A 24,399-nucleotide genomic window follows, 5' to 3' on the forward strand; every position below is an offset into this window, starting at 1 on the left:
ATATGCTTCTGCACCCTTGTCAGATGCACACATGCTATCAGACCTGACTGGCCATAGAGGACTGAACATAAAGCTCACCACTCCCCCAATTTAGGAATTGAGACAGTGAGACAACACCATGCCTCCTGGACACAGTACAGTTGCAAACCGCCCTCTTGTCAGAGCTGCTAGCTCTCAAGCAGCACATATGTACCAGTAGCATATTAGCTGGAGTATTTAAATTGGAAGAAAGTGGTGGCCTCCTTGGGATTAATAAATCCTCAGCATATAGCAGCACATAGATGAGCCAGATCCACTCTTACTGTGAATGGAATTCCACTGAGATAGCTGGAGCTTTGCCCATTTATACTAGCGACTTATTTGGCCAGTTAACTGTACGTGGATGATACAGTAATGCCTGGTACAGTGTCTAGGACTGGTTTGTGAAATGACATTATTTCTGGTTAAGAATCATGAATGAATGCATTGTTAACATATTCTCTGAGTTTAAAGAAACTAGTTCCCTTCCTACGCAGGCTATCCATAGCAGTGGATTAGCAACTGTTTCGGTGCTTAGAGAGTAGATGCACTGGAGAGTAGGGCTAGGATTCAGAGTGACCTAGACAAATTGGAGGATTGGTCCAAAAGAAATCTCATGAGGTTCAACAAGGACAAGTGCAAAGTCCTGCGCTTAGGACAGAAGAATCCCATGTACGGCTACAGCCTGGGGACTGACTGGTTCTGCAGAAAAGGACCTGGGGTTTAGAGTGGGCAGTAAGCTGAATATGAGTCAGCAGTGTGCCCTTGTTGCCAAGAAGGCTAACAGCCGACTGAGCTGCATTAGTAGGAGCTTTGCCAGCAGATCTAGGGAAGTAATTATTCCGCTCTATTCTGCACTGGTGAAGCCACATCTGGAGTACTGTGTCTAGTTTTGGGCCTCCCACTATGGAAAGGATGTGGACCAGTTGGAGAGAGTCCAGCGGGAGGGCATTGGAAATGGCTTGGGGGCTGGGGCATATGACTTCTGAGGAGAGGATGAAGCAACTGGGTTTATTTAGTCTGCAGAAGAGAAGGCTGAATGGGGATTTGATAGCAGTCTTTAACTACCTGAAGGATAGTTCCAGAGAGGATGGAGCTAAACTGTTCTCAGTGGTGACAGATGGCAGAACAAGGAGCAATGGTCTCAAGTTGCTGCAGGTGAGGTTTAAGTTGGATATTAGGAAGAACTTTCCTACTAGCAGGGTGGTGAAGCACTAGAACAGGTTACCTAGATAGGTGGTGGACTCTCCATCCTTGGAAGTTCTTAAGGCCTGGCTTGATAAAGCCCTGGCTAGAATGGTTTGGTTGGGGGTGGTCCTGCTTTGAGCAAGGTGTTGGACTAGATGAACTCCTGAGGTCCCTTCCAACCCTCATTTTCAATGATTCAATGTAGGGCTGTGGATTATTGCTATATCAGTAACAAGCCAGAACATTTTTGTATAGGACACATATTATATTCTTTCAAGAGTGTATGAGAGTATAATTCTTGGACAGGATACAGTAATACAGAGGTTCTCAAACTTTTTCTTATTGTGTATCCCTTCCAGATTTACCAGCTGCCTGTGTACCCCTACCAGCATATATTTTTATTTTAACCCCTTAAATGCCAATTATTATAATTAAAATTAAATCCACCATTACACAATTTCTCCTGCGTACCCCCCAGAGGTGTCTTGCATAATACCCCCAGGGGTATGCATACAACAGTCTGGGAACTCCCACAAAAGTACAGTCTATTCAGAGACAGCTCTTCTACTTTTCAAAATGTTTTCTAGATGAGGATGCACATAAGATGTAATGACTGGCAGGAGTTTCTGCTTCAGGATAAAGTAAGGCCAGCAGGCAGGTAAATGAGCATTTGTATTTGGCTGTTTCCTTTTGGTTTTATGGGAGCCATTTGGCTGCTGCTTGGCAGGGGTAGAAAGAACTGCAGAGGCTTTGGCATATGAGGTTTAGTTACTAGGTACAAAAGAACAAAGGACAAAAAAACACAACTGAAAAATACGTGCATGTTGAGAGCTGCAGCTACAAATCTAACTGCAAAAGTTGAAGTGTGTTCCTTAAAATACTAGTGAGCATAGTGAGTTATGCTGGAGAGATACTAGAAAACACCATTCCAGTTGTGCTGGTCAAGACCCGCATCCGTTTGGAAGAACCCCTGCAGCCTCATTAATTTGTAAGAGCAGCTGTGTCAGCAGGGCCTTGCCTCAGCAGGCTGCCTTTAAGTCATAAAATAATAGGAGCTTCAACACTTTCCTGAGTGAACTTTGGTTATCTAGGGCAGGTACAGTGTTTCCTGTGTGTACAGTAGATTTTCAGAGTCAAAGCAGAAATCTTACTTAGCAGCCAAAGCGCTGTAGCAATTTGAAAGTAATCACCACTTGTTTTGTTAGCTTAAATGCTTAGTTGTCATTATCCCCCAACAAAGTCCTTGGCAGTCAATGGCACCTAGTACCTTGAGGCCTAAAGGAGCAGTCACGCCATATTATGTAGTAACATGAACGTTCTCCACACACTTGATGTGGAAGCCTACCTCTAGGTCCCATTGCAGCTGGCTGTGCACCAGTATTAGAAGGCAATGATGGCACAAAAAATCCTTGTTGCTGGGCATTTGAGCACAAGCATTTTGTGAGGTTAGTGTTAATGGCATTCAGTTAGAGGAGGGCAGGGAAGAATGGATAAGTCCAAAATTGTTGCTGTGTTCCCATTCTGAACCAGCCTGGGAAGCTGGATGGGTTTAAAATGGAGTGTGCAGCAGGCCATCTCAGAGGAAAGATAGCTCTTTAATGTTTCTTTTGCCCCAAGGTCTCAGAGTGATTTCTAGCTGAGTCAGCCACAATTGTTCTGGCAACTCCTAGTGCAGGGTGGCAGCTCATCACTTACCCAGGGTACATCTACATGTGCACTTTACTGTGAAGCTGACTAATTAGTTCTGCAGTAAAGCATCACTGTCTACGTGTGTGCCCATATTAGGGTGCTGTAAATTAATTAACTTCGCTGTAGGATAGTACCGTTCAGGATAATGCACTGACTAGTTACATGTACCAGAACTCATATCTAGATGGCGACTGGGGCTGCCTAGGGCAGGAGGGCACTACAGTGTTGGGGCTGCCTGCTGGTTAGCCCTGCACTATAGTACCCTCATGTCCCAGCCAGCCCAAGAGCAGCACATTGAGCAAGGTTGGACGCGGTCTGGCAGGCTGAACTCCTGGGTGTGTAAACGCTGCACCCGGGAGCAATAAACTCTGGCATGAACTGTGCGGGAGTTAACTGTTATGTGCTAATTGCATGTGCAGATGCTCCCACACAGTGCAGAGTTAGTCATTAAAGTCACAATGGATTTGCTAATACTGAAGTGCATTTGCCGTTATATAAGGCTGAATCTTTAAGGCAGCTAGTACACACATATACACACAAACAGAGCTTGTACATGTTAGATCTGCCAGAGGAAGGCTTCTAAACAATAATGCCCTGATTTTCAAAGGTGCTGAGCAGTCAGCACAAACACTGACCTTTGAAATTGTGCATGTGCATACGATTAATTGCAAAAGTTAATACTACATAGAATGTTGATAGCAGTAAGCCAGAGATGTGTACTCCTCCTGCATGGAATATAGGTAAAAAAAAAAGGAGAGAAATGATCCATAACTTCCCATAGTCCCACTTCATGCTAAATGTGAAGAACAATTGTTAGCAGGGGTGTAACCAGGCATTTGAGTGCCCCAGGTGAGAGGAGCATGTGAGGTAGCATCAGTGGTGGCTCTGGAAGCACAGCTGCTGTTCTTTTTTGTACCTTCCTGCCATCAGGCCATACTGCACCTATCTCCCAATATGTGCAGTATAAACTATACAAAATGGGCAGAAGGGTAAAGTGGTTGTCCAGCAGCTATGGAACATCATGGTCAGACCTGGGGTGACCACTGTGTAGTTGTCATTTCCATACCATGGCCCCAGATCAGAGTGTAAGGATTTCCTTCCCATGTAGCCGCTGAGAAAGCCAAAGTAGTTGTGATCCTCCTTCTTGTGAACTGAGGGTTATGACCTCCAGGTGGACACTTCTCGCACTTGTTTGCCCTGAGGTTTATGACACACTAATGCCATAATGCATGGAAAGGTGTTCAATAAACGGCCAACAAGCTTGAGAAAGGCAGGCACAAGGTTCTTTGGGTAAATCTGATATTTTTTATTAGACCAACTCAAATATTTGAGCCGGTCTAATAAAAGATCAGATTTACCCAAAGAACCTCGGCTGGCTATGTCCTTAGACCAACACGGCTACAACCTACAACCCTCATAAACCTCAAGTCATTTATAGTCTCTTCTTTTTCCTCCACAGTACTAATTTGAAATGCATTTGATGGACCATCCAATTCCATTTTTTGTTTCCTTTTATCTATCCAGTGTTTGAAAACAAAGATAAAATTGTGATAATCATGGAGTATGCGAGTAAAGGTGAGCTGTATGATTACATCAGTGAGAGGCGGAGACTAAGTGAGAGAGAGACAAGACACTTTTTTCGGCAAATCGTCTCTGCTGTACATTACTGTCACAAGGTAAGCAGAGGAGTTGTTGTTGTAATATCTACTGGGTGATTTTACAGTGAGTTTTATATGTACAAAAAGGAATGGGGCTAGCAGTTTCCACTTGCTTACGTGTAAGAGAGCATTACTTCAGCTATATAACAGGTTATCACAAGCATAAGTTTTATAATAGTCCCTTGTTGGTGTGTGGAGACTAAACACTTTATTCTGAGTTCTGCCCATTTACACCAGATAACTTATTGAAGGCTCCTAATTTCATCTTTAGAAACTTCCCCCTTTTAAAAAAAGAGGGTTAAAAACAGCATATCAACTAGCTTTCCATACGAGGACAATTAAAAGTTCATTGTCATTGACCAATTAAAGGGGAAAGGAATAAGAGATTGTAATTGGAGTTTAGAATGTGTAAGGGAATATTTTTCAGATAAGAACAAAGTAGAATATATACAATTAAAAGGCAGAACAGAGGTATAAATGTCCAACTTTAGAACAAGGAACTCTTTTGAGCAAGGTAGAAAGAAAGAATACTTAGTAAGCAGCCATTTAAGTTACCCTTCCAAATATAATAGGATCATCAGACAGCTTCCCTTTGATATTGTTTTTATCCATCATGGCATGCCTTCAAATGGCAATTAAAACCATGAAAGACAAGCAATTGTCTGTTTTTCTTTATGGATTCTCCCTTGTAGATGGTGATTGCATAGAGCCAAAAGTTGCACCTGGATAGAGGCAACAGGCAGCAACCACAGCCTTCTGTTAGAATTTTTAGCATTTTAATCTTCCTTTGAATTCTGTTAAGCAGCGGAGGTTTGTTTGCAGAGTCCTGAGTGCACAGCACAGAAAGCCTCCATGAGCCTTCTCTATGTAGGTAGTTTTCAGAATTTTGGGGAGAAGGCACTGTGACTAGACCACATCTTGTTAGTTTCTTCACTTAACAGTTATAGGCACAAGAGTCTTGTAGGTTTATAACTTCCTTTGATTAAATGACTATACTGGAGAAACTGGAGCTTTTAGAAGGACAAATGTCATTGACAGATATTGTTTTCTGGTGCCTGGGAAGAATATATTGCTCTCACGCAGTGGGGGTAGGATAGGAGTTGGAATTAAGTTCCAGAAAGAATCCTCCTGCTGTTTTACAGGCTTTGTGGGAGGACAGATTCCAGTCATTCTTTTCTTAACCACACAGCAAGCGACTAATACATCTCCTGTCACTAGTCACTGGGTCGTGAGTGTTATGACAGTGAAATCAGTCCTGAAATGTACATACAAAGACCACCCTGATGGTTCAATTCTTTAATTTGTCTAATATTTCCTTATGTTCCCCTCCCCCACCCTGTGTGTTTTTCTCATTTCAGAATGGTGTTGTGCATAGGGACCTCAAATTGGAAAACATCCTTCTTGATGACAATTTTAACATTAAGGTAGGGTTCTTTCTACTTCTTTCTCCAAATGTATTTGCATGTTCTGTAGCAATTTTCAACCAAGGTGGGGTTGTAGAATTCAGTGGTTGTGTACACGCATTCACACAATCTGGGAGAATATCCTCAGGTTTGTTTTCTCATAGGGAAACTACCCAGAGATGCCGAACAAACATTTGAATGCTGAACCCCTGAAGAACAGAGAACTTTTAGTGATGACACTATGCATCCAGGGGGCCCCAGCGAACACATCTCAGCATGCTCTGGAGGCTCCTTCAGTCTGCATGGAGACAAATGGCAGCAATACACAGGGCAGCCCTGATTGGCTGACCCAGACTGCTCAGGGTTATCCCACCTCTCCCTGCTGCACAATGTAGGAGTTGGAGCAGTTGAATGCAGTAACACACTTGTCTCCCTGGGAGATGAGATAGGAGCAAAGCCTCCTGGGATTCTGGAGGACTGTGCTGTGGCTTCTCTCAAAAGATAACAGGTACAGACATCTGCACTCCCCAAGAAAATTCTCCCAGGAATGATTTAATCCTGGTTGTTCCCAGGTTATTTTTCTCTCAGAGTATTTTTCTGTGGGAGAAAAATCTTGAACATCTCTACACTCATGGTTTCTACTGTGAGAGCAACAACTCTTCCAGGAGAAACAATGTCGGTAGGTGGCCAGTGTTAAAACAGCAATGCCTGGCATGTAACTAAAGGGGTGTGTGGTTGGGGAGGGATAGTACTATTTATGATTGGCTTTAAGTTCTCATGGAATCTTAAATAATATGGGGAGAAGGTCATCACACCACCCAAGAGGCTCACTTCTCAAAGCAATATCAGTTCACCAGTGGAAAAGAACAGAGTACTTCATACAATGCAGTTTACTTTACAAATGGTATTATTGCTAGCTGCTACCGAGTCTAGAAAAAACTTTCTTGGCCTACAGGGTTCAAGTGCCTTCTACAGAACACTCCAAATGTCCTTTTGATCACGTTGGGAAAATAAGCAAATGGAGTTTCAAAATAAACCCAGTAAAGCACATGTGCTTCATTAGGAAATGGCCTTGGAACTCCAGACACAAATGTAGCTTTCTGAACTATCAGTGATGTCGCATCTGTGTCAGTTACCCCCAGCAAAAGCATGGGAATGGCTTTTTTTTTTCTTTTTCTTTCCTTTTCTTTTTTAATAATAGCCATAAAAAGCTAAGTAATAGAGTTCTGGGAGCTCAGTGAAGTTTCTGAATGGCTGACCTTGTTTCACTTCCAACTTTGTCATTCCATGCTCATAAGGCATTTAGTCACTTTCCTTGCCCCGATTTCCCCACTCTGTGCAGCATAGGTGGTTGGGTGCAGAAACTTGCTGATAACCAAACAGAGATAGGTGATCAGTAGTATCTGCTGGTTCTTGTACTTTATTAATTAATAGCAAAGCAAAGGAATCTATTTACCAACTGTTTCTACAGCTTAAGTTTTGATTTAATCAGGTTTCTGTCCTGTCTCACCATTGACAGTCACCAGGCTCTCCACTCTGTCTCCTGGTTATACACTGGATAGGCCTTATTCATTTTAAATGTGTGTGCAATGGAAATGGAAATAGAAAGTAACATATGGTTGTTACCATCTGTGTAAAACTGATGACAGAAGCTAACTTGGATTGACTGGATTAAAGATACATAAATATGCAGTTTCTAAAAATAGCCTTTTACAGAAGGCACATTGTATGTGGTACTTGAATATTCGTCATTAACATCAGGGCTGTAATGCCTCTTCAGTTATATTCCAGCAACATCACTGATATCGGCAGCCTCCCTCCCCCTCTGTCTCATAGCAGAGTTGGAAACAAAAGTAGCCTTTATAGGGCATTGCTTCCGCCTGCCGGATGACCTCTCTTTCCACACTACTCACCAAGCTATCTTCCCAGCTAATCACAGAATTCTTGAGAGAAAAGAAGAATTTGGGGAATTTGTCAAATGGGGTGGGGTTAAGCAATAGGCTGTGATCATCATGTGGAAACCAATAATTTTCTCAAGCCTTCAGGAAGCTGGACTGCACCAAAAGGCTTGATTCCTCCCTTGTGTGTATTTTATACCAGTTTAACTCTTTTGACTCCATGTGGATTTACACCCAAATTCTTTATGTAGTGAAGGTGCTTCAGAATGGCAACCTTATTCTCAGACATTCCAGTGATTGACACTATCACATGGAAATGGGTAGATGCTCATCAGAAGGTCCACAAGCCTAGAAATCCTCCCCCAGTATCATTTTGATTTCGGTAGGCCTATATACATGAACCAGCAATCAAGAGCTTACAGGTGCCGTGATGAAAACTTGGCCCCACTGAAGTCAAATGGCAAAATCTTATTGTGTTCATTGAAGCCAGGATCCCACCCTTGGGCTCCAGACACGTAAAATACTGCTGGTGTCCCTGATTGTAAATGTTGTGTCCCTGGAATACCTGAGGAATTTTGGTAGCTGAAGGATCCTGTAATACTTAGCTTTCTCTGCAACTATCAGGAAAAAAAAATAACTTGAGGTATTCATTGTTGTTCTTTTGTTGGTGTTGAACTAAATTCTGCTCAACTTAAAATGTGTGCGTTTTGTATACTTTGAGCCCTTCCGCAGTTGTTCCTTTGCTTAAAGTAAGGCACATCTTTGAGTGTATAACTATGTATGGCAGGGGTTTTCAACTTTTTTTAGTCTAAGTACCCCTGGCAGCCGAGCGGGGGGTGGGGGTGGGTAGTGTGCAGCATGACATGGAGCAGGGAAATGGGGATGGCACTCGGGCAGGCAGGGATGGAGCGCCACCACCTCCGAGGAGCAGGGCCGGGGCAGGGCGAGAAAGCTCACTAGGCTGAGGTGAGGGCAGCGGTGCCCCTCTGTGGGGCAGGGAAGCTCATTGGGCTGGGGTGTGGCAGCGGCAGCCATCGTGTGTGAGCTTCCCCACCCTGCAGAGGGGCTCCACTGCCCTCGCCCCAGCCCCACTCCTGGGAGGTGGTGGTGCTCCATCCCTGCCCACCCGCACGTACCCTTTAGGACCGGTCCAAGTACCCCCAGGGGTACGTGTACCCACAGTTGACAACCCCTGATATATGGGCATGCATATACACCACAGGTGGCTACAAGCTGTCTTGCTGTCTCATGATGCTTGTATTTAAACAAAGAACCTCTTGAGGCTACAGGATAGAGATTGGAAAACAGTTTATATTTCACACTCCTAATTATCAACACTGGCTGAATTTGGATTCCGTTAAGTGAGGGTTTTTGTATCTTACCTACCACATAATTGAAATCTGCTTGCAGCACTTGATGTTAAACAGACTGCCACTATTTCCCTTGATGCTTTCAGCTTAGAATTTGTTATTGTGGTTTCTATGCAAGTTACACAGAGTTTATTTCCCCTTCTTCTCTGTTTCCCTAAACAATATTTGTTGGCAAGGAAACACATCTGGAACTGTAAATTATTTATTTGCAGTTGAGTAAATCTAACAGGCCCTGATTCTGAAAACATTTACAGATGCTTGAAGCAGAAAGAGAAATGTGCAGTTTAGGGTGGAGTATTGGTTTTGAACATTCAAAGAATACATCTACTGAAATGGGAGTTTTATTGTTATCTGCACTTCTAAGACCTCCAGTCTCATGATCTTGTATTTATATTTCATCCAACAGATTCCAGGGCCTTTTACAAAATGTACTAATTGATTATAAGAAAAGTATAATAAAAGGAAATCATTTTCTTCACTGGGTTGTGATATATAATTAAGTATATATTTCTGAAAAAAGCAGTGTCCTGTATAATGCAATTTATACAATTGCACTATAATTAGAACAAGCTCTGGGAAGATGTTAGAATGTTTTTCAGACAGGAAGTAAAGAACATTTGATCCATAAAAAATTATCATGTGGTCTCATGCAGTGAGTTAGCCAATTTATTGTGTTCTTTTATTTGATACCTGGACAACTTTGGAGCTATTGAGAAATTTGATCCTGTGTAAATTAAAGTCATAAAGTAGTTGATCAGTGCACAAAGACATAAGTCAGTTTTTTAGCTTAATTAGTGAATGAAGTCTCCGGAAACTTGATAGGTGTGATGGTGTGCAACAGGAAGCACCAGTGTTTGAAAACTGAGAAACATATCACCTTTCCAGTGCAATCAGGGCGTGTGCTGCAGCGGCACAAATTTGGGCTACTACTTTGTGCCTCAGAGCATGCCCCTGCATGTGCCCTTTGTTGCAGGCTGTGCCCTGCTCCTCCTGGCTCCTGGCCAGGCTCCCTGTGTTGTGGGAGAGGGGAAGGGCAGCTGGGGCACAGGGTCCCTTTGCGCAGGGCTAGCTGGCAGCCCCCTTGTCTCCACTGCAGAGCCCCAATGCTGCTTTCTCCTCTGTTTCCGCGGTCTGTGGAACCCCTGTGCTGAGGCACACTGCACCTCAGCCAGCCCCATTAACCTAAATAATGTCTAATTTCAGTCACTTGTGAGATCAAAAGGGTGCCAGATCCTTTAGAGACAATGAAATAAATTATCCTAACTTTTGCTAAGATCTGATCATTGCTGGCCTGTACTTTTATACTTAATATGGTCAATGATCAGATGCATTTTCAGACCTTAGAAAAAAGTTCTTCACAGTCAGGGTTGCCAGGATCTGGAATGGGCTTCCAGGGGAGGTGGTGCTTGCCCCATCCTTGGGGGTCTTCAAGAGGAGACTGGACAGGCACCTGGCTGGGTTCACATGACCCCAGGTTTGGTGACCCTTTTCTTGCCTGCCAGGGACGGGGGGTTGGACTAGATGACCCACTGAGGTCCCTTCCAACCCTAGAATCTATGAATCTATGACCTATGGGCTATATAACCAGTTTCTTGTTAGGCATATGGCAGGACAGGGTGGCACTTCATAGACTAACTCAGTGCTCAACCTTTTGGTGCCATGGGCTGGATGAGTGGTGAGGGGGTATCCACAGGTCAGATCAGACCCCACACACCAGGATCAGACCCCCACACCACCTCCTCACCCCCACACTGCCACATAGAGCCTCTGCATCACCTCCCTCAGCCCTGCTTGGGGCCCCCTGCTGCCTCCCACAGCCCAGCTCAAGGCTCTTTTCTGCCTCCCTCAAGTCAGTGCCACCAGGTTGGGGCCTCGTACCACCTTCCTGGGGCCCACACTGCCAGATCAGGGCCCCATGCTGCCTCCATCTAGCCCGTGTGCGCCTAGATTGGGTCTGGCCCACTTCAGCTTGTCAATCTACGGTCTTGTTTGGCCCATGGGGCTCCCCACAAGTCTGGAAATTTGGCAGTAGAGGAGCGGCAATTACTGCCATCACTCCTCTACTTCCAAATGTGAGGACCCTTGTGGGCTGGATGGCATGCCTCTGTGTGCTGAGTCTAGCCCATGCGTTGGGAGTTGAGCACTCCTGGACTAATTCAGAGATGCATGAAGTAGGCTGTAGCTTATTAAAGCTCATGCTGTCTAATGAGCTAGTCTATACGATGTGCTACCCTGCCCTGTCTTCTCTCTAACTTCAAATTACCATGGCTAACAACCTCTCCCAGTTGCTTTTTAAATTGAGTCTTATTGTAGACTCAATGTAGAAAACATTTTGGTATATGAAGTGTAAGAACAGTGAACAAGAGACCTCTGGCCTGAACCAGAGCTTAATTTTAGCCAAAAGGGTGATTTTTGTGGTGTCAGAAATAGTACTGACAGCACCCAACCACAGTGGGGTCTTGGTCCACACAGGGGCTCTGAGGTGCTACCGCAGTGCAGGTGAATAACAAGCAGAGTAATACATGCAGACAAGTTGTTTTTAACCTAAGCCAGGAAACCTGATAATAATTAAAACTGAAAAAGCATCGCCCCTCAAACTGATAATGAGATTTCAGTGGATTCTTACAGGGAAATCAGGTGTTTGTATCCTGGACCAGGAAATAACAAGGCACCAAGACCTGCTAGGATGGAACAATGTTACAGACAGCCATACCCAGGCAGAGAATGGTTAGAAAGGCTAAGGCAGTGCCAAATCCCCAGTGCTTCTCCTAAAATGGTAAATTTAAAATTACACAAAGTGAGCACAGGATTGAAAAATCCAAATTCAGTAGCAAGAGTCTGTTGGCTTCTCTTTTTGTTGGGATGGAAAGGAGAATGCATGCCTGAAACCCTGCTGGGTTAGCAGGAGGTAAAGTGGGCAGTTAGTTGACTGTTAGGTGCTTTTAGTTCAGGTAAGGTTTCTTGTACAGCAGAGCTTTCATCTGCCTGAGTGGACCAAATTATTTGTCAACTTTAAAATATAAAGAGAAATGGATTCTCATGTGGTGCAAACTGGCAAAGTGCAAACTTCATGGAATTTTATACTCCACGCTTAAATCAACCGATAAATTACATCTGGTTTATTGTAGTTAACAGTAAATATGAAACATGCACCTCCTGAAGCTAAGGGAATAAAAGTCTGCTTTCCAGCTCCTCCCAATTTGGGAAGTTTTTTGAATTAATGCTTTAGCTCCATTTAAGTGCCAAGAACATGAAGTAATCTTGGCTTCTCTTAATCTTGTTTTGGGGGGCATGACAGTTTTAATGGGAAAAGCTGATAAGCATCAGTCTGTGAGTATGGGAGTGGACTGTAATATAAATACTCTTTTCCTGAATGGCCAAAATGGAAACATGAATGCCCAAGTCTGGAGTTCCTTGGTATGAGGAGTGGTGCATATACCCCTCTACATGCTCATGTATATATCCACACATTTTATACATTCCGGGCAGTTAAAGGAATGTGTTTTCTTAAGGAAGCATACTGTGCAGTATCCGCTTCTGTCTTAGCTGCGTCCTGAACTAAAATAAAACTCAGGGGCCAGCACAGAAGTTTTAAACAGTGAAACGGTCTCATTCTTCTTTTGATTGACAGGGCACACTTCATAAGGCTTAAGACCAACTTCCTGCAAGCCAGTTAGGGTGACTTGATAAGAAAGTGGAATTTAGGGCAATTAAGTGCAATTTGAGCCATGAGAATACGTTTGCAGACTGCAATTGTATACCAGCTGCTTTCAATGACATTCCAGGCATACAATGAAGATTTTACAAGCCGTGCTTATTTAAGTGTTGAATTTTGCTACAGCAGATTGATAGCGCAGTATTTAGGAGATGGAATAAATTTAGAGTATAAATGGACTGTGATGAGAAAAATTAATATTAATGAACAAAAACAGCTGCTTCATCACCAGAAATACTTTAGGAGCACCAAATATCACTAGAGCATATTCTTTCTCTCTCTCTCTCTCTCTCTCTCTCTCTCCCTTTCCACACACACACGCACACACACACGACATGTCTACACATGCATTTATGCTGGCTTAAAGTTACTGTACAGTAAGTGAGACTAGGCTGATATCAACACATGCAGGTGTTAAAGCACATTAATGCTGTGTGTGGACTAACTTAGAACTAAAGTTAGTCCCAAGTCAGTCCACACACACAGTGTTACTGTCCAGTAAGGCATCTACACATGTGTTACTACGCAGTAACTAATTGGCAGGGCCAGCCCATCCTATCCTGCAGAACCTGCAGCCACAGGGGGCCCTGCAGCGAAGGGATCCCCTCCAGCTGTGAACACTCTGCCACTCTGCGTTGCTGCCAGCTTCATGTGCAGCCGCTCACCATTGCCGCTGCTGGCGGCTTCTTCGACTGCTTGCTGCCCCCCTCCCCTACTGCTGATGCTGGTTTCTTCACATCGGGGGACCCAAAACAATCTCTCGCAGGGGATCCTAAAAATTGTGGGCTGGCCCTGATAATTGGGCATAAATTTGATACCTGCATGATGCAGGTATCAAATTTATGCCCAAGTGATATTAAGTCACCATATTTACTGCGCAGTACAGGAATACACATGTAGACACGTTCCCATACTGTGCAGTAATTCTGGTTACTGTGCAGTAAATGTGCATGTGTAGACATGCCCAGAGTGAAGCAAAATATTAAAGATGGGTGATAGAAATTGCACGAGAGAGACAAGGCTTTAAAGATTTCCTACAAAGGGTATTTTTAAAAATCAGGATCGTGTTGTTTTTTGCCTTTTTCTGATATATAAAGAAGACCTGCAAAATTCTTCCTGTCCACCTTCTCCTGTACTGCTCTTTTCTCTCTTTGTTCTCTTGTTCTCTGGTTTTGTTGCAGAAGATTTTGGAGTTGAGGTGGATTGAAACAAGGACAAACTTTATCCCAAGCATTCACTGAGCATCATAGTAACATATAAGTTAGTAGCAGGAAACACATATTTGAAACATTCTGTCAGAAAAAAGTCCTTTTTCCATCTGACGACTCCACTTTTGCTTTCCTGTTTCTTGTGACATCACAATGCCACTAGTTTTCCCTGGGACATAATTTCTTCATGGTAGGAAAAAAAAATTATTATGAAGTGAAGAAAATTCCTGTCTTATATATGTTATATATTTTGTTGCTGTTCTAAAAAATACCTCCCATATCTTCTTCATACTTCTGAAAGAATTAAAAATGGTTGCAAGTTCCCTTTAAGACATCTTTAGTAAATAGCAGGATCCCATCTGCCAGAACTAGCCTTACATCTAGTGTGCATGCTCCCTATCTTTCTGGTTCCAGTGGCAGCCACCATTGCTATGGGTCCATGCAGCTCCTATTCCAGTTCTTCTCCCAAATCACCTCCCATGCCTCCTAAACTGTTTTATGCACTGTATTGTCCCAACTTCTTGCCCATTTTTTTGGTGCCTACTCTTTCACTGCTGAGGGAAAGCCCAGCATCTGCTCCTCTTTTTCCCAGGGGTTTATGCATGAGGAAAAGGAAGCAGCTTCTGCTGTACTGTGGTTCTTTGGGACTAGGTTCTATGACATAGTTTGAAGACCACCAAATAGGAAAAAAATCATTAAATCAACCAAAGTTCCAGAGCTTTATGTAACTATATCCTATAGATACAGATATTAATCCATCCCCTATAGAGGATCCCATATGGAGAAACAAGCTACCTCCTCCACAGGATCTCAAGTTCAGCCCCATCCCTGACTCTCACAATCTGCCCATGGCTTCAGTGAGACTAATGCAAGTGGGATTTGTCTCAAGAAAGGATGGGTTGACTGTGCTAGAAGCTACAGGGTGACTCACAGGATTTCTAGGATAGCCACATGAAAAGCTATTGTGCATGGTGTTATCTGAGTTTTGCAGTCCAGCATTTCTTAGGTCAGTAGCATGCATGAATAAAATAGAGAGACTGGGCAACAAAGATGTTTGGGTAAAAAATGAAATACAAATTATGGCATGTTTCCTTATGCTGGAGAAAAGTACCTGGGAGTTTTTAAGGCCACACTTTTGTTCATATTTTTGTTTTTTAACAGAAAAGAACAGAACATTGAAGTCGCAAACAAATTGTCTGGCCCCAATCCTGTAGTTCCTACACAGGCAGAGTTCTCAGCAGTCTCACATGGAGTTTTGCGTGTGTTGCGAAGGTTGGATTTGGGCCCATTGTTTGCAATTAGGAAAGGACTCCTGTTTTATTGTCTTATACCCATGTTCTTGTCTACTTGATCTTTGGTTTCCCTAAATGCCTGAATAATCAGAGCCTGTTGTATTTGGAAAAGTTAGTCAGTATCATACTCTCTTGTTCTCCATATTGTACTTGATGCTTAATAAGATAAAGCTTGTGTTCTATAGGGCACGTCTACACGTGGCTGCATGGCACCTTTGTTACTGTGGTGTCTTTTAGTACTTCCCCTTGGAAGTACTAAATGATGGTGCAGTAACAGCCTGTACTATGCCATGCTGCCCGCACATGGTTATTTTTGCCTGCTATGTCACTTTAGGAATGCGCTATAACAAGGGAGTGCATTGCTATGGCAATGTAGTGGTGGCTTCAGAGTTTTTGCCACCGGACACTATAGCACCAGAGCATCTTGTGTACACACACCCTGTATGTATCTTATTTATGTATTTTATAAGATGAAATACCTACCTTGCCTTCTTGCTGAATAAGACACCATTTTCTTTTAGGATCTTCTGCCTTGGTCCCCATGAATTCACTGCCTCACTTCTATTGGATTTTAAGGACCACTAGCCAAATACAACTGTGCTACAAAATCCAAATAGTGGCACTTTATTATTGATTTGCTCCCATGCAAATAACCCTTGCAAACATATCCAAGGCACCCAGGAGTAAGTGCCTGACTGATGATCCCAATATATCAGTTGCTGAGCTATGAATCTAATCTAAGAATCCTGGCTCCCAATCCTGATGCTTTAACTAATAGATCTTTCTCTATCCCTATTATTTTCATTAGAGAAATGTCCATACCACAGAACTCTCTTGTAATTGTCTTTACAGATTGCAGACTTTGGGCTTTCCAACCTTTACCACAAAGACAAGTTTTTGCAGACCTTCTGTGGAAGCCCACTTTATGCCTCCCCTGAAATTGTTAATGGAAGACCTTACCGAGGCCCAGAGGTAAGGGCAGAGGGGAGGGAAGGAAAGAGTTTAAATAAAAATTCATCTTAACTTTTGTTGGTAGAGTAAGATGGGATGGAGTGGCTTTGGCAATAATGACCATGTAGGTTAACCCAATACGGATTGTACTGTTTGCACGGACTACGCTGGGTGTTTCTGTTGGACGTATTCAGTTGACCTTCTGGTGCGTTCATTTACTTTCCTTACAAATTATATTAAATACTTGTATGTCCGGAAATATGCACAGCTCAGCATTATGTCACTTTTCTGGTGCTATGTCGCTTTTCTGGTACTAGTGGTTTAGAAGGCTGCAGGAGTCAGCTTTTTGAGGCTTCATGCTCTTTTATCTGTGCATTTTAGGTTGACAGCTGGGCCCTAGGTGTATTGCTTTACACGCTGGTTTATGGAACAATGCCCTTCGATGGCTTTGATCACAAAAATCTAATCAGGCAGATCAGCAGTGGAGAATATCGCGAGCCAACACAGCCCTCAGGTATAAAAAGGAAACAAACAAATATGGGTGTAATGCACTGAGATCACAGCAGGAGCTCTGTATGACTGGTCTGCTTTGCCTCTCAGCAGGGTAGATATGCACCTTATAGGTCTAACTAAATAAGGTAAATATATATAGTTAGTTATTTAATTAGTTTATAAGGTGCATATCTGCTTTCTGCCTGACTTCGGATTAACACAGTTAACTACCTCTTTCTGCTCTGCCTCTACCACCATTTTCTGGTGTCTCTTTAGAAAGAAAGACAAAGAAAAGAATCTCCCAGACTTCTCCAAACTTCATCTGTTATCAATTCCCATCTGGATTGAGTGTTTTCCCAAAGCCCTTTTGAAATGAAAGTTTTATAGCAGATAGATTTTATTGCCTTAGGGAAGCTTTAACAAGCTCTTTTAACTAGATCTATGACAGTGGAAAGTCTGTTAGCTATTGCAAGTGGAATTGTTCAGACAAGCTGTAATCTGATACATGGTACTGATACCGATCAGTCTTCTAGTCTAACTACATTGTGGGATATAGATATCAAAAGCAGAGAGAAGATAAATAGCCAGGGAGAAGCAGTCACTTGCACAAGAACCTGGTCCAGTGTCTGAATTCAATACCAGTGTGTTCACAGTTATTTCTGAACAAGGGGATCACACAATGAATAGGGCCTTGATAGAAAATCACCAAAGAAATCTGGTCCAGCCAAATGATCATAGTAGTCCTTTCTGGTTTGAAAATCTATGGACCCTTTCATAAATTTCACAAGACATTTGTCTCTCATCATTTGTTTCCCAACATTGTTCATATTTTCTCTCCCGGTTATTGCTATGTCATTTGTTTTGTGGAAATTTAAGAATGCATAAAAAACCTATATTATAATGCATTTTACTTCCTTTCCTCCTTTTTAAAAATGATACTCACAAAAGCAATAATGGAGGTCATATAAAATACCCTTGTTCCCTTTTGTTTTCCTCTAAGGTTTATAATAATCAGGGTTGATGGAAAGGTCGGTATCTACATTAAATTCCTTCATTAATATGGAAAAACACTCAGTTATTTGATAACCCAGTGGTACATTCATCTGGGTAGATCATATGTCTTCAGATATGGAATAGCACTTAAGAGCATTTCCCCCATGTTGAGAAAATGGACAAACCCTTACCCTGCAAATCACCTTTGTTTTATCTATTTTGGAGAAACATCATTTCTGCTTATCATCCATGCCCATATTTCTATTTTAAAATCAAAATTGAAGTCTATATTTTAAATGTCATTGTCTCCATAGATGCTCGTGGTCTGATCAGGTGGATGCTGATGGTGAACCCTGAGCGCCGAGCAACCATTGAAGACATAGCCAATCACTGGTGGGTTAATTGGGGCTACAAGAGCAGCGTTTGTGACTGTGATGCCATGAGGGACTCAGAGTCCCCACTGCTGGCTAGGTTTATTGATTGGCATCACCGTTCTACTGGCCTCCAGCCGGAGACTGATACCAAAATGAAGTGCCTTTCCAAACCCAAAGGTTCTGAGGTCATGCTAGAGCGACAGAGATCTCTGAAAAAATCAAAGAAGGAAAATGACATTGCACAATCTGTCCAGGATGGAGGGGCTGAAAATGCATCCAAGCCAACCTCCAAGAGACCCAAAGGCATCTTGAAGAAAAGGAGCAACAGTGAGCATCGGTCTCACAGTGCAGGGTTCATTGAAGGAGTGGTCAACCCAGTGTTACCTTCCACTTTTAAGTTAGAGCAAGAACTGTGTAGGACTGGTGTAGCCATTAAAAGCGTTGTGGAGGGAGACGTAGGAGGCAAATATGGCACTAAACAATCTTCCCTAATGCCAAAAAAAGGAATCTTGAAGAAGACTCAGCAGCGAGAATCTGGCTATTACTCCTCTCCAGAACGGAGTGAATCTTCTGAACTTTTGGACAACAATGATGAAACAGAAAACAATGACATTTCCCCTGGTGTCACTGAAACATCAAGAATTGGGTCTCACAGCCACTCCTATAGGCGTAAGGGCATCTTAAAACATAACAGCAAGTATTCCACCAACAGCACTGAGTCAGCTTTGGTCAGCCCTGACACACCTACGCTGGAAGCCATGGAGGAAGTGGTACTGCCTGGGGATGGCCTATCTCGAAGTTACAGTCGCCCTTCTAGCGTGATCAGTGATGACAGTATTCTGTCCAGTGACTCCTTTGACTTGTTGGATTTGCAAGAGAATAGGCCAAACAGGCAGAGGATACGGAGCTGTGTCTCTGCTGAAAACTTCCTCCAGATCCAAGATTTCGAAGGACTCCAGAATCGCCCGCGACCACAGTATCTGAAACGCTATCGAAATCGCCTGGGGGACAGCAGTTTTTCCCTTCTCACAGACATGGATGATGTGACTCAGGTTTACAAGAAAGCGCTAGAGATCTGCAACAAGCTCAATTAGCAGAGTGAAGATGGTGAGGAGGGAAGGGAGTTGTCTTGTGTACCTTTATGATGGAGTTAGCCAGGTTTCCTATTTGCTGACAGTGGTAGTGTTTTCAAAATGGGTGTGAATGTGCCTACTCAGCTGACACCCTTGAAATATATATAAATCAGCCCCAAATCATCTCATGAACATTATGCAAACTCTCTTCCCATTGGTATTATCAAAATACTACCTAGTTGCTCTCCTCCACCAAACTCTTTTTACATGTGATGTAAACATATTAGGACCGAGCAGCCAAAGACGGAACAAAATCCAAAAATGGCTGGAAATGGAAGCTAGACTGGAAATAAGTCAGACATTTTGAACAGCAATGATAAGTAATCGTGACAGCAGCACTACAAAAGTATGTGGTAGAATCTTCACCACTTTGAAATCTTTGAATTGACATTAACTATCCTTTGAAAAAGACATGCTTTAAGTTGAGCCTGAAATGATTATACTCAATGAAGGAATTGCAGGTGAATATTTAGATAGACTGAATTACGTAGGAGGCCAGACTAGATGTTTGCAGTGTTACCTTCTGGCTTTAAAATCTATGAGTTACTGAACTTGTTATGGGACAGGGACCTTTACATAGTCACCCTCAGTACACGGTGGATGTTACTGAAAATGTTTGAGGCATAGGGCTTAAGACTCAGATTTTATATATACCATGAGATTGCTGTTCATTAGTAAGGAGCATATATTCTATCTTGCCATTAACTCTATGAAAAAATACAGCACCTGAAAAAGTAGTCTGAGCTAAAAGATGTACATTTTAAGTGGCTAGTTGATGTCATTCCTTTGATTTAAGAGATTTCTGACATTTTCCAGATTGCCAGTCAAACAAATGCTTAGGAAGAGGTATGTAATAAGTTCTCTCAGGGGTTAAATAAACATGATTTCTATATGCCAGTCATTATCACTGTCAACAAATGGTGCCACTTTGCTATTAGCATGTAGAATCAGAGAGTGGAGAATAGCTTGCCTCTAGAATGTTAGCTTAAGAGAAGGCTATAGCATGTAGTAAGTGGACAGAGGTCTGAGAGTCAGAAGAACGTGCCTTTCTCCAAATAAGAGTGTTTCTAAGTAGGTAGTAATGGAACAGAAGGATTTGGTATATGAGCACTGAAATAACAGTAGACTTAAAGGATTTGGTGTGAAAATGCAGGTAGCTCTGTATGTATTTGTAGATGGTACTGCTTAAGCAATGGTATTAGCAATGGTATTGAAAAGGGGAAGGATATGTATATGTATCCTTAGACATATCTAAGTATCTAGACTAAAGGCTTCAACTCCCATAAAGGTACCATGTGGGTCTACTGGATTACCTGAATGTAAGCCTATGTTAGAAAGGCGCACTATGTGTTTGACAGGCCTGGGCAAACTGGAGTCTTATGGATATTATTTTGGATCTCATTTAGCCGATGGCCCTTGGTTTCATTGGGTACCAGTGTGACTAAACACAGGTTTTGGTAAATCACATCAAATTGGATACAGATCTAAAAGTCTGAACAAACAGCCCCATTGACCAATCATGCAAGCAAAAGGTAACAGGGCAGATTTTGATTGCTTTTTATCCCCACGACTTCAGTTGAAACAGAATTTGGCCCATCATCTCTGGGCATGGTCTAAAATCCTAAAAGCCATTGGGAAATAGTGCTCAATAGATTCCTTTTGGGCTTCTCTGAGACACCATCTCAAATAGACAGAAGCTGTTTCCCAGCTGAAATCTTTATTGTGCCATGGTCTTTCACTTTGTTGGTGCCTTCTTAAAAACCAGATGGATTAGCTAGCATAAAGACAAACTCCTGAATCAACTCATCAACTAATGATGGAGATAGGTGAGATGATACATCTCACCTATCTCCATCATTAGACGCTGGGCCAAATTCAGCCCTTGTGTAAATGACATTGAGTATCATGAAATCCTGGGGAGATGTGCTCCCAGGCAGCAAAGCTAACTTTGACTCACTGTTATAAGCAGTGGAATGTCAGTCCACTTCTACATGACACACACCTTTTAGTGTGATGCTGAAACATCCTTTTAAAACCCTACTTACATGGGTTTTTGCCCCTCCAAAGTGAATGCGCTGTTTTGCAGGGTACAAAACTAACAGGTTTGCTATGTCCTCTTACTTCAGGTATAGTCTGTAGTGTTTCAAAAATGTAGGTGAATTTTCCAGTCATGGTCAGAAGACACTCTTTAATTCTGTACTCTGGAGATAGATGCCAAAACCTCAGCTGGCGTAAATCAGCACAGCTCCATTGACCCAATGGAACTTGGCTTCTGTAGAATTGCCCTGACTGACACCAGCAGCTAATCTGACTCTAAATGTTTAATTGATATATATACATTTAAAGATGATGGAAGTGGGACTCAGTGTGACCTTGTGGGGAGCATAGTGCCATTCAGAAGGCTCAGATTTACCTAGGCATTTGCCCAGGCCTGCTGTCTTGTGTACAAATGTGAATGAATGATTGACTGCTTGCTGCCAAACTGGAAATGTTAAGTAGGGATTTACTGGCATGTTATCATTCCTAGAAGAAATGGAAAAAAAAACAAAAACAAAAAAACTTGACTGCACATTGTTATTATTAGTGTTGTGATTTTTATTTAATTTTTTTGTAATACAAAGTTGACTTTTTTATTTGAATTTGTCTTTTTTTATTTATTGGTCTGAAAGCCATTTCAAAGGTATAATAATATATTTGGTGTAATTTAATTGGTTCAACATTACAGCTCTGGCCAAAATTGTCTGGCGATTTGTTTTTTTCTTTTTTCCCACACATTGGTTGGTTTGAGCTTTTACAAGGCACACAGGGAAAAATGCTGGATAATCACCCAAAGTGTTTGTATTTTTAATCAATACTGTTTTTTTAATTAAATAAAAATGAACTTAATGTAACTGGGAAGTCTTTTTCTTTCTCTTCAAATAAATGCATATCAGCTGAACTAAATGGATGTCTCATGCACAAATACAGCAGTGTTTCAGTAAATCATATCCTAGTTGTTTACTCCAAGTTTTTGGTTTATTCATGCATTTGAAGATCTTGTGGGTGGCCACTGAGATGTACACACTATGAAAGATTTGGCATTAGGAACTATTCAAGGTTTTCAGCTGTATTAAAATACCACAGAGAAGAATAGCAGGGTAGGATTTTCTTTCCTGGAGATGAATTAGATCCATGGGCCAGGTGTGCTGCAGGTGAGAACCGGCTATCTAACAGCCAGATACAGCAACTCATTTATAGCCTAGTGACACCCTATCACATTCCCCTTCCCTTTCAGCTGGGAAGAGGAATCATATTATTTTTTAAATCTTTGTGTTGATGTAATCCAAGGCCTGCTTGGACAAAAGGCTGTTGGCCATCTGCTGCTATCAAATGTGTGGTGGTTTAGATTATATGGCTTTCGGCAGGCAGAGCAGTAGGCCAGTGAAAGGCAAAAACGGAGTCCATTTTCAACATATTTTGTTGGAGACCACTTGAAAGTAAGAGGCTGTAGCTCCTTAAAGGTGAAATCTTGGTGTTTCCTTTCCTTGGCAGTCTTGGGGCACCGGAAGGGAAACTGGAGATTGGGTATCCTGGTGAGCATAGGAAATGTCCAGATATTGGCTCTGACACAGTGTATAAAGCATCTTGTTTGATTTATTCAGGATGCCTGTTTTTTGTTTTGGAATTTTTTAGGGTTTTACTCCCAAGAGGTGTGGATTTGGGCCTGTAATTTGTAAGTCATGCAAAATAACCTTCCATTCTCTAATTCTACCCTGATCTTACTACAGCTAAAGAGACATTGCTTTAAGTGCACATCTAAATTAGCCTATCTGGGTCCGGGTGATCACAAACCAATAGGGCAAAAAGTCAAATACCCATTAATACATTTTAAAGGGAGTGATTAGCTGGCTTTACATTGATTGACCTAGGAAAGCATTAAGTGTATTTTCTGAGTCAGTCATTGCATCTGTGTATCTGAAGTGTAATAAGAACTAAATTGTGGGTGTGTGGGCTTAGGACAAATTGATGAGGGAGGTAATGAGATGAAATCAGGGATGATGGCGGAGCAAGACTGTTCTGTGGCAGCTGTGATGAAATTTTCAAGATCTTTTTCCCATAGAAAAAGGGAAGTTGAGGGAACAACTTATTTTTATTTCTTAATAAAAAAGGAAGCAGCGAGTTTCTAGACGAGAGAACCTAATGCAAAGAGCCAATAGCACTTAGCCAAGGTCTGACTGAGCCTATCACAGCCCATTGACTTAGCATGATTAGCACAGTTTCTCCAGCACATATAAAGCAGCAATGTGGCTAGCATCATATCCAGCTACTCTTGACTCTTAGCCAAATAGCCAGGTCATTTACAGCTGGGTGGACTGGCAGCGTGGTGTTTGGCATAAGGCTTGAATTCACTATGACTCCAGAGCCATGAAGAGCCTTTGCCACTTTGCTACTCTGCCTCTTAGAGGTCCTAATACCAATTACAAATCTGCTTTCTCAGTTATGAGCAGGTCTAAAATCTCCACCTTTGTAATATGTGTGAATGTTCTGCAATCCACCAATACGTGCACTTCACAAAAGTGGGCATTTTATTCTCATTTTACAGCTGGGATTCATAGATTCATAGATTGTAAGGTCAGAAAGGACCTCAGAAGATCATCAGGTCCACCAAGCAGGAAAGATAACTGGGGGTCAGGTGACCCCAGCAAGGTGACTGTCTAGTCTCCTCTTGAAGATTTCCAAGGTAGGTGGTTGCACCACCTCTGGAGGGAGCTTTTCCCACAGTCCGGATGCCCTGGCTGTGAAGAATTTTTTCCTAATGTTAAGCCTGGACCAATCTTCCAGGAGTTTGTGGCCATTAGTCCTGATTTTGCCCTTGGGTGCCTTGGTGAACAGTTGCTCACTGAGCCCTTGGTGTAGGGCCACCTGCTGGGGTTTCATAGTTTCATAGGGTCGGAAGGAACCTGAGCAGATCATCAAGTCCGACCCCCTGCCATGGCAGGAAAGAGAACTGAGGTCAAGCGACCCCAGCAAGGGGATT

The 24,399-nt window shown here is 42.4% G+C and overlaps 1 protein-coding gene across 1 annotated transcript in view; it reads left to right on the forward strand.

The window, feature by feature from the left end:
* The window catches only part of NUAK1 (NUAK family kinase 1), an 87,241-nt gene extending 64,968 nt beyond the window's left edge, over positions 1-22,273 (forward strand). The window contains exons 4-8 of the mRNA XM_019515822.1: positions 4,420-4,571; positions 5,912-5,977; positions 16,292-16,411; positions 16,772-16,904; positions 18,190-22,273. Coding sequence (XP_019371367.1) covers positions 4,420-4,571; positions 5,912-5,977; positions 16,292-16,411; positions 16,772-16,904; positions 18,190-19,343 — 1,625 coding nt within the window. The 3' untranslated portion in view covers positions 19,344-22,273. The remainder of the gene's footprint in view (positions 1-4,419; positions 4,572-5,911; positions 5,978-16,291; positions 16,412-16,771; positions 16,905-18,189) is intronic.
* Positions 22,274-24,399: the final 2,126 nt, after the last annotated feature.

This window comes from Gavialis gangeticus, unplaced genomic scaffold (genome assembly GCF_001723915.1).
Source record: "Gavialis gangeticus isolate Ggan-Ray unplaced genomic scaffold, GavGan_comp1, whole genome shotgun sequence".
Classification (NCBI taxonomy): Eukaryota; Metazoa; Chordata; order Crocodylia; family Gavialidae; genus Gavialis; species Gavialis gangeticus.